We start from the raw sequence: 13,764 nt of genomic DNA, 5'->3' as shown, positions 1-13,764 counted from the left end.
CTAAATAATTCAGAGCATGAGATAAAGGTGCTTCATCCGCTGGAGATTTCACTTGAAAATCAAGAGTTTTACAAAACATCTATCTTTCACTCGTCATCGCCGCCTTAGATCAGACCCCGAAGATCCTTCAACAAGGAGACTTGTCATCCCTAAACCAACCTTGACAAGTCCATTAATTGAGATTATGGTGTGCAAACATATCCATTTCATTGGGTGCTTATCAGGTGCTCAAGTGTACTTAATCTCAAAGCGAAGCATTTCCACTGCACGGGTGCGTCAGTGCTGAAATGGAGAGATTAGAAGACGCTGGTCTGGCATGTGTACGTGAGAAAAGAGGTGGTCGAGCTGCATGCAAAACCCGTTTGGAACGTGTCACTGAATGAGAGGGGGATTTAGCCGTTTTTTTTTTTTTTTTTTAACGTGGGTTAAATACACAGATCTCTCTCCTCCGTCTCCTTTTTCTCCCTCTCTCTTTGGGCCCTTGGAGCAGCTGTTTCCTCTTTGAAGTTCAGGAGCTTTTTAAATGGCTTGGAAATAATACTCCAAGGAGGGCAAATTAGTCTCTTGTTTAATTGGTGGTTCTGTTCCCACATTGGGAGAGTGTTTGATATTAACTCAATAATATTGCTTTGCATAAATATTTAAAAAGGAACTGGTAAAACTATGAATTTGACAAAGAGGGGACTGACTGAAGACAGCCTCTTATTAAAGACACTAGAAGAAATTCATCTTGATTAGATGGATATATCAAGCATGAATGCGCAGCTAAGAAAAGGTCATGTAGTTAGGAATCCAACCTGGCTTATGAGGTTGAGGAGTGGTTTCCCCTCTGAGCCCACCAGACACGTGAGGAGCTGAGGGATCCAGGCCAGCCATTGGATGGGCGGCACTCCAATGCAGTATTTGTCTACAGCATCGGCCAAGGTGTTTTTATCGTCAAAACTCAACAGCCACAGCACCTGAAAAAGAAGAGAGACAGTCTCTTTTGGTAACAGTTGTGATTTTTTAAACTGCTGCAGGACAATTAATTTCTCTGAAAATCTATGCTTTAATATATATTTATTGTACTTGTATTTCTTGTATCTTAATATGTATTTCTTGTACATGTAATCTATATACTTTAGACACAATATTATATATATATATATATATATATATATATATATATATATATATATATATATATATATATATATATATATATATATATATATATATATATATATATATATATATATATATATATATATATATATATATATATATATATATATATATATATATACACACACACACACACAGTACAGGCCAAAAGTTTGGACACATTACTATTTGTAATGTTTTTGAAAGAAGTTTCTTCTGCTCATCAAGCCTGCATTTATTTGATCAAAAATACAGTTTTTTTTTATTTTTTATATTGTGATATATTACAACTTAAAATATTTGGTTTTGAAATTATTATACTTTAAATTATAATTTATTTCTGTGATGCAAAGCTGAATTTTCAGGAGTGTTACTCTTCAGTGTCACATATGACATCCAGTCTGTCACATGATCCTTCAGAAATTTTCTAATATTCTCTAATATTCTGATTTATTGAGTGTTGGAAACAGTTCTGCTGCCTAATATATTTGATGAATAAAAGGCTCAAAAGAACTGCATTTATTCAAAATAAAAACATTTTCAAATAATACAAATCTCCTTTACTATCCATTTTTATCAATTTAACACATCCTTGCTGAATAAAATGATTGATTTATTAAAAAGAAAAAGAAAAAAAGTGTATATAATAGTGTTGTTACAAAAGATTCCTTTTTTTAAAAAAACATATGCTTCTTTTTTTTACTTTTTCTTCATCAAAGTATTATAAAAAAAGTATCACAGGTTATGAAAAACTATTAAGCCGCAGAACGGTTTCCAACTTTGAAAATGATTTATCATATTAAAATGATTTCTGAAAGATCATGTGACACTGAAGACTGGAGGAATGATACTGAAAATTCAGCTTTGATTCACAGAAATAAATGATCATTTAAAGTATAATAAATTGAAAACCAATTATTTTTAATTGTAATATATCACAATATTGAAATTTTTTCTGTATTTTTGATCAAATAAATGCAGGCTTGATGAGCAGAAGAAACTTCTTTCAAAAACATTACAAACAGTAATGTGTCCAAACTTTTGGCCTGTACTGTATAAAAGAGATTTTCTTAGAAACTGCCAGGACTTTACATTGAGATTTCAGATTTTACTTAAAATTAAATTTATTTTATATTTAATGCCATGAAAATTAAGTGCATAAATATTTTAAATTGTATTATTATACACAAGTTAAATTGCCAAAGAATAAATATTTTATTTTAAAAAAGGGCACACTTTCTGTCACAAGTCTCCAAAAGTCATGTCTCCAAGTGATATTTTTTTTCCTATCTCTGGCACAAACATTCATAAATAGTAGATGAAATGTTCATTAACCTGTCGGACTGAACGGGTAACGTTTTCATTTTAAACTAAAACTATGTCAGCGATTGAAGATGAGACCATCAGCTCCTTGAAATAGCTACTCAAGGGCTTAATGGCTTGTAAAATCATCTCGGCCCCTTCACTCCCACCAGTCAGCTGCTGCTGCCTTCTCTTGCTATTGTTGGTGGGGCTCTGGTACGGTGGCTGGAGGGATGGTAACAGATAAACCATTTCTGCTGAGGCCTGATGGAGACATTAAGCACTGGACAGCCCGGGCCACACGGCTTACGGGTAATTACTGATAATCAGCGAGCAGCTACTCTCATTAATCACGTGTAAACTACGCCACCGTCTCTAAAGCTTTAGTGGCCAGCAGCACTCCAGACACAATCTAAAGTGCTCCTTGCATTCAAACCCACGGTGAAAAAAAGGAAAAAAGCCAAATGGAGCGGTTTGATCTAGCATGCAATACTCGACAGAGAGCAGGCTGCCACGTATATAGCATCCATACAAAACCCATCATCTAGTCTAATAATATAATTGCATCCATCATTGGAGGTTCATCAGTCTGAATGCAGTGCATCCCCCCCGCTGCAGCTGCATTAATTCAGAAATGGCACTCGGTGACAGATATGCCCCCATTTAACAAAGCCATCAGAGCAGGATGGGTTTACTGGACCACAAATGAGAATAGAGTTTGCCTGTGTTTTATGGTAAATGTGTTAATGGTAAAACTAATTGCAGGCCTGTCAAAAAAGAGGCTACCCTATTATGACATGCTCTGTGCATCTCTGCCAACCATTTTTGCCAGTTTTTGACAAGTAAATCACTAAGCGCATGCTGATATCTAGATTATGCAGTACGATAGGCTATTGATCAGTAGTTCTTGGAGTTTAATTGGTTGCTTTATGCAGCCATCACCTTTTTGTAAAGGGTTTGGCTACCAGTGTCATCATTAATGAAACCTGAAACTAAATGTCTTTATTAACTGAAAATAACTTTACCCTTACTGTGAAAACGGACAAATAAAACTAGACCAGTGTTCCTCAAATTATATCCTAAAATCCAAATCCTGCTGAGTTTAGCTTTAACTCTGATCAAACTCTGATACCTGTAATTTTCTAGTATCTCTGAAGACCTTGATTAGTTTGGCAATAGCATGGGAAAAGGGAGATATAAATAACCATTGGTTTATTAATGAACTGCGTTCTGTCGGAGCTGTGAAATGTCTGCTGCCTAATCCAAGATTATAATGTAATATTCCTGCTGTGCTACTGTCTGCGTTTTAATGTTAATCAAACAACAAAAGACAATTTTTTTTTTGACAAAATTAACTTTTGAAACTTCATAAGGATTAATTTCCACGATTTGGACAACGCAGATGGAATCCAGTCATAAAAACGGAATTTACTGCATAGTAGAATGCCACAGAATGTCAAAGTTTTGATGAATAAATAAAACGTAGTTCAGTACACTTAAATCAAATAGCGATATATATACTAGTGTTGGTGAATATTAAGCCGCAAAAAGACTTTAAATATAAATCCTGCATGTTTCTGTCTGTGTGAATGGCGCAGACACAGTCTCATTTACCACACACACACACACACACACACACACACACACACACACACACACACACACACACACACACAGTGAAAATGTGTTTTTCAGCTGCTGCCGCCTCAGTATAAGGACATGAATGCATCGCCAGTCACTTCATGAGTTTCATTTGACAAAATCTATTGTCATGCCATAAACACACACAGGAACTCGAAGGTCTTCAAGGCAACCAGTCAAAATAAAAGTACAGTTTAACAAAGTAATGTGACAGGATTAATGTTATAGCCTAAAGGAGAATTTAGCTATACGTCTCAATGTAATAATAATATATGCATTTAATTCATACAGTGAAGTTTGTGCAGTTTTATTTAACATTAAACCCACTTAAAAAGTACTTAAAAAGCACTGTTTATTTCATATCTATTTTGTTCTGTTGTATTTATGTTGGCCTGCTGAACGTTAAATGGATCCAGTCTATGTTCATTAGAAATAATTGATAATGCAGCAATAAACTAGCTAGTAGGCTATAAGTTGATGTCTGCTTTTTTTTTACTTTGCTTATTTAAAACATGATCAAAACACTATTTTAACGACAAAATTTCAAATAAGTGTACAAGTGACAAATATTGGTATCAGCCAATAATTGTTTGTTAAAGAAAAATTGTTCGCCCTAGAATGAATGAATAATTGAATCAACCTTGCCATAGTGAAATAATAAGAGTTCAGTACATGGACATCACATACTGTGAGTCTCAAACACCATTGCCTCCTACTTCTTATGTAAATATCGTGCATGAAAAACACCACGGAAAAATAAGTGCTTCTCAACATAACGAAACCGTGACGCAATCGTTGGGGATCATTTATATGCACGCCCCCAACATCTGCATCTGTCCAACCATGTGCATTGTCAGGTGGAACTGACGGAGCCGAATCATCAGGACTGCAAGTAAACAAGCGACACTCGAGGATAGCAAAAACGGCAGCTCTCATGGACACACGTCATGTTCCAGGCTGTGCAGGAGACGTGAGGACTTTTCTACCCTTCCCACGGATAAAAATGTCAACAGTCATGGCTGATGTTTATAATCGGATACCACAACAATTTAATTCAAGATTGTTCGTTTGTTCGACCCATTTCAAGCAAGCTTCGCTCAACGTCTTAAACTGAAGAAAGTGGCAATTACAACTGTATTCCTGCAAGCAGTAAGTAGCGATTTTATTCACTTATTGACTGTTTAAACAATTTCTGATTAAATTGAAAGTTTCTTAGAGAGACAGCATTGCCTAGATAACCGAGATGCTAGTACAGTAACAATAGGAAACACCAAGTACCATACAAAACTAAATAGTGTGTCTAATGACAAAGGTTAATATTATTTTGCATTACAAAATACAACGGTAGATACGTTGCTTACAGATCGTTCACTCGATCCTTCTAGCAAAGGTCACCTTTTTTACCCTATATGTTAAAACAATAGTAATTTGACAAGGCTATTCATTTTGTAAATATATATATATATTTATATATCTTTTTGCATTCTTGTATTTCAGAGCACATCACAGTCACTGCATGGCCTGCATTGTGACTAAACTTTCTATAAACATGCAATATCGTTGACGAAAAAAGATGAGTCATCATTGGTTTTGGTTTTGTCTGAGGGAAGGAAGAGCGTTCGTGCTTGCGGTTGCCAGATTTCAGTAATTTAATCCCCTAATCAGAGCTTTTCTGTGTAAAGAACACGTATATTATCCGGTGTTTTACCTAAACATGTACAATCTGGCAACCATATGCACGCAAGCTCTCTCTCTCACGCGTGGTGCGGATGATCTGTAAACACCAATAAGCAAGTAGGCTACATTTTAGCCATCTCCATTTGAGATGTTCTGCCGGAAGTGTCATTCAGTCGGTCTGTGCTCTGTCAGAACGGTCAGGACTCACGAGCCGCTTCGTTGAACAAATGAAATTCTGTGTGCTTTTGAAATAAGCCAATCAGAGCAGAGCTCAACATTAATATTCATGACCCTTCCAAATAAGGCAAAAACAGAGCATTACATCCTAGGGACAATTTATAGGGTTGTAAATAGACCTGTAAAACTGTATCTGGACAATTTGCCCTTAAATAAGCCACATACCCTCTATGTAGATATCAGAGAACAATTTAACATAGTTTCAACTCATTCTAGGGCACCTTTAAAATCAGTATCAGCCCTCAAAAATCCTATCGGTGCATGCCTAGCAAGCAGGCTAAAAAGGAAAGCAGACGACTAAAACTAAAGCCAGATTTGGTGCAATTGGATACTTCTCCGCTTCTCTCAATATGTGGATCTTAACCACAAGATAATGATAGAGAACACTGATAGATTGCCATTTAACTCCTTAACCTGCAGCGCAGAACGCCCTAGATTAATGTTGTTTACCACACTTGTGGCTTCAGCTTCCTTGTGTTTCTAATGTTCTAAAGAACAGCCACATCATATTTTATACATTTAAAAATATATTCTTTATATTTTTATATTTGAGATTATATATCTCCATAATAATAACAGTCTGAGTACTTTTGAGCCTTGAACTATAAACTGTAAAAAAGGGGGGACATGGGATTAGGGGTTAACTATTTAACAAACGATTTGGATGCCTGATTTTATACTGACATGGCCCTCATTGGTGGAAGAAACCTGAACAACTCAATGAGGTCAGCAAGAGAGGAGATCTTACCTTGGCTAGGTATTTTCTTGACTTGCTCTCGTTCTGATGGCGGCAGGCATGTAGGTAACAGGTAATAGCGGAGACACCGAGGTGGGGCTGGCGGTCTTTCACAAAAATGTTCTCCAAGTAGTCTCCCCACATAGCCCAGGCTTTCACCAGAACATCGTGCATCTGCACTGCAGCAGAAAATGCCTTATTTGCTTCCTCTGACCTGGTAGAAGAGATAAGATGATAAATTGAATGAGTGGGGAACATGTCAGATCTGATCATTGCAATCTTGATATCTCAAGAATGTAAAGAACATGAGCAATTTGGAGGATTAAGCCAGAAAAATATATGTAAATGGTGCACTGGTAAACAGGAAGCATTTAAAATGTGTCATGATTATATGTCCAGTTTAAGAAATTTCTGATGGAAAACACTTGATGAGAAACACTTAAAAAAAAAAAAAAAAAAAAAAACTAGCCAGTACCTAACTGAAATTAGCTGGCTGGATCCATTATTTTTTGTTTCATCAGCCATTTTAGAGCTTTGAGAATTTGTCCCCAAAGAGCATGTTTTCCAGGGCCTTTTTATAGAAGCAGTTTAAGAATAGAAGTTGAGAAAGTCTCGTAAAGGGCTTTATAAGGGACTGAAAGAACTGGATGGGACTCATAATCTGAGCTTGAAGCCTCTGTCCTTACCATCACCATCTCTAAATGTTACCCTATGACAGACCCACTAAACCAATCACATATAATGGGAACTTTTAATGAGTATGTGGCAAGCAACAGAATTGCACTTGATTGCAATGGGAGTCTGGGGAGGCCAAATCCACTGAAGCGTCTCGTCAGTCGTGGACATGTATAATATGTTTCTGCTCATGGCCTTTGCTGAGAGCCAGGCCTGGAGAGCACAAGTCCCCACGCCCAGTCAAGTGTCAAACATCTTCCTCCGACAGCTCTGCTGCTTTATCAAATCCCTACGTTAATATTCATAGAGAGTGAAAACGTAATGATTACATTAGGCCCTGCTGAGGCTGGGGGAAACTTCTGCTGATCACAGAGATTTCACAAATTGCTATTGCGTTAATTATTCAGCATGTGTATTTAATAAGCTATTTCAATCCAGTGCCAGGCTCTGGGCTCACCATCAATTCACCCATGAGGAGGAAAAGAGTAGGCTTATATAAAGCCATCATATTGCAAAAAGCAGGTGATCATCGATATCTGTTTATTAGATAATGACAGTGCTCTGTTTTAATCTGTATATATTAAATAATTAATACAATGCAATTCATATTGACAATCGTTTGAATTCACCTCATCTATGATTCAAAAAATAAATAAATTCTGAATTTATTCACTTTTGCCATCTAAAACCTACCTACAAATTGTAATATAATTGTATTAATATAACTATATTACACAATCTTTATAAAAATTATTATAATTATATCCAGTTATAACTGTAATTTAATTATATAATTAATGAAAACTGAATACAAAAAGCATTGTTATTTTTTTAAATTATATATTTGTAAACCCATTATCATAAATCATCAAAAAAGTATCTATATACCTATAAATATCTATTTAAAAAGATATATGGAATATATAGTGTTGGAATTTCCAACTTCAATACAATACCTTGAAAAATATTGATATTTAATGCCATTTTGATACCAAGGGGAGAACTGCCATATGCCACCATACAGATAATGTGTTCTCAAATTTTGTATAATTCCAGATAAATAAATAAAAATAGCTTACACACAGAACAGGCTTTTTTTTTAAATAATTGAACTAAATTTACAAAAAAGAGGCAAATCTTAAAATAAGAACAAATAAACAAATTGCAAATGATAAATAAATTCAATTACTTTAACACCTGAAAGTATTGTATGTAAAATATAGTTTTCACTGTAAAATTTAATGCAGATTAAAGCAGATCCTGGCAGCGATTAGGGCTGGGCGATGTATTGAATATTAGCGATAATGTCGCAATAATATTTTCTACTGTTAAATAGACCTATAGCTAAAACATAAAACACTGTTTTTGTCATATTGTTTCTAATGTGCATGTTTTGTTTATTTTTAAAAACAGATACAATTAAATAAAAAAATATTATATGTTATATTATAATGTAATTATAATATAATCCTCGTATTATAAAATAAAATTTTGGTCATCCCAACTGGTTAACTAAACTTAAATATTTTGTATTTAATTTAATTCTATCTAAACAGTTTTTGTCGGTTTTAACAGGGGCAAAAGAATATATCAAATAAAATGAATATAAAAAAATTGACAATATCGACAAAGGCTGCTTTTGCTTACAAACATTCTACCAAATATCTTCCTTTGTATTCAGCAGGGGGAAAAAAATTATTTATGAAGGGGGAGAACAACTTGAGAGCGTGACTAAATCACATAATTTAATTTTTTGGGCGAACTATCCTTTTAAGCACGGATCCAATACAATGTTACACAACATGCATTCTGTTTCTCAACTGTGTTCCAAAACTGACTGTTTTTTTGGAGGGCATTTTGACATTTTTGTATGTACTTAAGTCAATTTGGTACTTGAGCTATTTGAGAGGCAGCTTTAGGAGATCACCACTTAAAGATCAGTGGTGCGCACGCTTTTGTGCGAGCGTAAAACCTGTGGGAATGAGAAAAATGATGCTCAATACAAACACTACTTGGAGCGACTGGAGCGAATGAGACGAGTGAGTGAGAGGAGGCGGGTGTGCGTCAATTCTCTGCGGAGAGAAGAGTGCGAGAACGCGCAGCTGGTATCGGGTGTATCGATACTGCAGAAAAGGAGTATTGGAACCATTTCAGATACTTCAGTACCAAAATGTTATATATATATATATATATATATATATATATATATATATATATATATATATATATATATATATATATATATATATATATATATATATATATATATATATAAAGAGAGAGAGAGATTTTTGACAACACCATGTATACAAATAAACTTAAATATACTTTTTTATGAAACCAATATGAAAAGATTAGATTTCTTAGAACTTAGCAGCAAATACATTTTAAAGGAGATGTTTTTAAAGATTTTTCCTGTTCATTATCTTGATCCGCATAGGTCATTGACCCACCTGTTTGTTTAAATATCTTGTAGGCAGTTAAAACACCTGGCTTGATTGCACTACAAATTAATCTACAATATTCTGAGATGCAAACCAATTACATGACAGACTCTCATCAGACTGACTCGTGAAAACGCCAGTCAACAGAAATATGACAGGAGATAATCACTCATCATAAGTTCAGTGTCATTATCCTCTGCCGCAGACATGCTATATAAGGTTAATTACTCATCATATTCTCATATTGACTGTTAACGACTGTTCTGACCTCATTATTGGAATAAAGTTTTAGAAGTGATGATTAGTGGCACAAACGCATGCAGACGCACAGATGTTTATCTTTCCTCTCCGTAATGATTCTTTGTCAGAATTGTTCATTTAAAGTGAGCTCTTAATGATCTCGCCAATTCGGATTCTATATTGTCAGAGCAAATCAGACTTGTGCACAAAACAAAAGATAACGAGAGTGGTGTCAATTAAAGACAAAGAAAGAGTGAATGAGGGTGATAAGGAGAAGGCTCAAAGTGACAGGCAGAAAAGGAGGGAAGATGAACAAAGCCAGGAATCAACTCTTACTTATTGATCTGGGCTAAAAACATGCCCTTGAGAGCGTAGAACTCGGCGGTCATCTCCTTGGTGAAGTACTTCAGGTTAGTGGACTCAATCACCTCCAGACCCTGACAATACAGTAACAATGATTGCATTTACAATTCCTCAAAGAATTTCACAGGGACACATTTTTTATTCTCTCACGCAGAATGATTCTAAAACAGTGGGTTTCATTTGTTGGACTGAGCCAATGTGTAGTTTTCTGACGTAGAATTCCTATACATCTGAAGTCAACACCACTGACAACAGAGTATATCTGCTGTAGACATCTCTGTAGCTCAATCTAAGACTCCCAGGTGAGAGCCGGTGGCTTAAAGTGTGCCAGAGAAATGATAAAGAGAACAGAACAGGTCCAAGTGATAGCTGAGAGAGAGAGAGACTTATTAAATCCAATGGTACTTTAATGACTTGAGCTCAGTTGAGGCAGCTCCATTAATCAGGCTTAAGCGAATGCTGCAGCAAGCAGCCCATTTCTTACACTGTTTGGAATGCATTCCTTACTGTGACAGCACCGCAGTGATTCTCACCGTAATGAGAGCAGCGTTATTTGGATTAAGAGAGTCCGGCTAACAGCAAAATCAGAAGGTGAGTCGACAAAGTAAGAAGTGGAGAAGTGAAATTCATTGTATTTAAATGCATCTCCTTCAAACAGCTAAAACCAAAATGACATTCACATGGACATCTTTGGCTTTTGTGTACCGACTCGTGTTAAAGAATATTCTGTAAGTCAGAATCAAAATGGACAATTCTTATTTTTTATGGAATGAAGCAATATTTATTATAAACAATTTATCTGTGCACATCACTTTTTTTAAAAAACATGTGCTCTCGTAAATATGAGTAATTTGCACGTAAAATGGACCTTTACGAAAACTCTCCTCCAGATTCACAAACGCTTCGTATACCACGGATTCAGTAGTTAAAGAGTGTATATTAATGAATTAAAATGATTTGTAAATAGGACACACATTCATAATTAGCATAATCCCCAATCATGTGTTAAAACTGCAAATGACGTGACCAGGAAAGCTGTGGAATCTTCTGGAATACTTTCTCAGGTTTGGCTCCAGTATTTTGCATAAATGCTGAAGAGACTAATTGTATATATTGTATATATTGTATATATATATATATAATTGTAAATATTCAATTATCACGTGTACACGAAAGTATTTTTTAGCCAGCTAAAAAAAAAAACATGGTGCACTTCTGAAAATGGCCAGCTGGTGGAGCTTGAAAGTCCTTTGCAAGGGCAGCGTTTTCCAGGTGGGATACTGTGGTTGCGATGATACAGAATATACATGGCAGTAATGCATTACTAGCATCTCATTTTGAAGAATATTACCGAATATAAAAAAGCAGTATTAACTCCATTATTGTTTTTCAGTCGGTGTACAAGAGAGATGATTGGTCGGTGTAGTTTTTGTCCCGCCCCTCATCCACTGTGATTGGACGGCCTGGTAAAAAGTGATAATGGCAAGCACTGCCTGTTACCCAAAGTTAAACCGTAAAAAAAAAAAAAAAAAAAAAAAAAACGGTTGGGGCAAATCAACTCTTGAAATATTATTATGGTATATAATATGGTAATTATAATTGGTATTAGTTGACTAATTATTCAAGTAACTCATGTACTATTAGATTTAGATTTTATTTTATTTCCTTATGTTTGTGACTAGTCTAACAGTCAGAGCTACAATTGGGGCTGTTGCTGATTGCTGGCAGCCACTGAGAGGTCGTTGTTCGACGTTTCGCCGTTTTCCACCGCTTCTCTAATGTTTATGTTTGAATTGCTGCGGTTGGTTCTGGTTTGGAGGACATTTGATGTTTCTCGCCGTGATTGCTCACTGGTGGTCTCCTTTGGGCTTAAGCTGCATGGTGGCTGAAGTTTGCACCATCTGGGCCATCGTCATCGGCGTCCGGCATGATGTTGGGCTGTTCCGCTTCTCGGCTGCGCCGCTGTTCTGTCCTGCATTGCGGCCGTGGAGCGGCTTGGACTTCTGCGCCGACCCGGTGTGTCCACAAAAGTGCCCGGTAAAATGTTCTGCCTCCTGCATGGTGTTGCGGCGATCCCCATCGTTTGAATCGACCCATCATCTGGTCTTCAGCTGTCATGCCTCGACGATGTCATCAGGACACTGCCGCTGGGAGAAATTTAAAACATGGAGTGGACCAGGGTGTGCTGCGGAGCTAACAGAAGACTTCCACCATCAGCTGTTTTCTGTTCACCATCAGCTCTGTTTCTGTTCACCATCAGCTCTGTTTCTGTTCACCATCAGCTCTGTTTCTGTTCACCATCAGCTCTGTTTCTGTTCTGTTTTGTGTGTTGGTTGATTGTTTGTAGTATTCTATATTTTTACTTGTTATTCATTTTTTTTTGTTATCCCCCCCCCCCCCCCCACCCTTGTTGCACTTTGAGATTCTTCGGAATGAAAAGTGCATTATAAATAAAATCTATTATTATTATTATTAATAACTCAACTACTATTTGATGTAAAAAAAATGTGATGCTTAAAGTTCACTCACCTGCATACATTCATTCTTGCCCATGACTCCAGCCAATTGCAGGTAGCATTTAACCTGCTGACGGATCTTCTGGAAGCAGTCTACAATAGGCACGGTGGGGATGGTGTGGATGCGGCTCAGAATGTCCAAAGCCACGTTGACCAGACCTTGTTTCCGGGCTATTTTTCCATACTGAATAATAGCTGATGCTGAGGCGTGCACTCCAAGCATGGCATTGTTAGTGTTTGGGTCATGTTGCGTGTTCGTTTCATAAGCGGTCACAATTGCTACAGAAGAAAATATATTTAATATAAAATTATACATCAGAATGTCACAGGAATTCATCGCCATATCCTTGCATACCTTGATAGTGGTGCTGCCGCCACATAAAGATGCTGCTCCAATGGGACAGGTCATCTGAGACAATTGGCAGCCTGTTTCTCCAAGTCTTCACCACGGTCTTCATGTCATGGAGGCTGGTGTTGCGACCCAGGTTGGCAGGCTGGAGGCCTGCATTAATTTGAGCAGCTTCCTGTAGCTCAATAATCTGCTGAGCCGCCTGAAGGACAACAAATCCAAGAATAAACAAATGAGAATCTCAATGTAGTTAATAATAAACATCTAACAGGAAGATGCAACAATATCATGCTCTCTTCAAAGCTTCTTCTCAGTTTAATTCTGAGGGCTACAGTCACCCAAACATCTATACATCACACTCACAGGTTACCATGTCTTATGAGAACATTCCATAGACAATTATTTTAATATTGTACAAACTGTATAGTCTGTCCCTCAACC

General features: G+C 36.4%; 1 protein-coding gene across 6 annotated transcripts in view; it reads right to left on the bottom strand.

Moving 5' to 3' along the window:
• Window positions 1–13,764, bottom strand: part of trrap (transformation/transcription domain-associated protein) — a 106,988-nt gene that overhangs the window by 18,851 nt on the left and 74,373 nt on the right. For all 6 annotated transcript variants that reach the window (XM_067430630.1, XM_067430632.1, XM_067430634.1 and 3 more), the window contains 5 exons: window positions 13,330–13,525; window positions 12,988–13,253; window positions 10,432–10,532; window positions 6,749–6,950; window positions 798–959 (listed from right to left, as the gene is read on the bottom strand). In XM_067430630.1, the coding sequence (XP_067286731.1) occupies window positions 798–959; window positions 6,749–6,950; window positions 10,432–10,532; window positions 12,988–13,253; window positions 13,330–13,525 (927 nt within the window). The remainder of the gene's footprint in view (window positions 1–797; window positions 960–6,748; window positions 6,951–10,431; window positions 10,533–12,987; window positions 13,254–13,329; window positions 13,526–13,764) is intronic.

The sequence above is a fragment of the Pseudorasbora parva genome, chromosome 21 (genome assembly GCF_024679245.1).
Source record: "Pseudorasbora parva isolate DD20220531a chromosome 21, ASM2467924v1, whole genome shotgun sequence".
NCBI lineage: Eukaryota > Metazoa > Chordata > Actinopteri > Cypriniformes > Gobionidae > Pseudorasbora > Pseudorasbora parva.
Note: the sequence above shows the minus strand (reverse complement) of the source record. Positions and strands in the feature narration are given on the sequence as shown.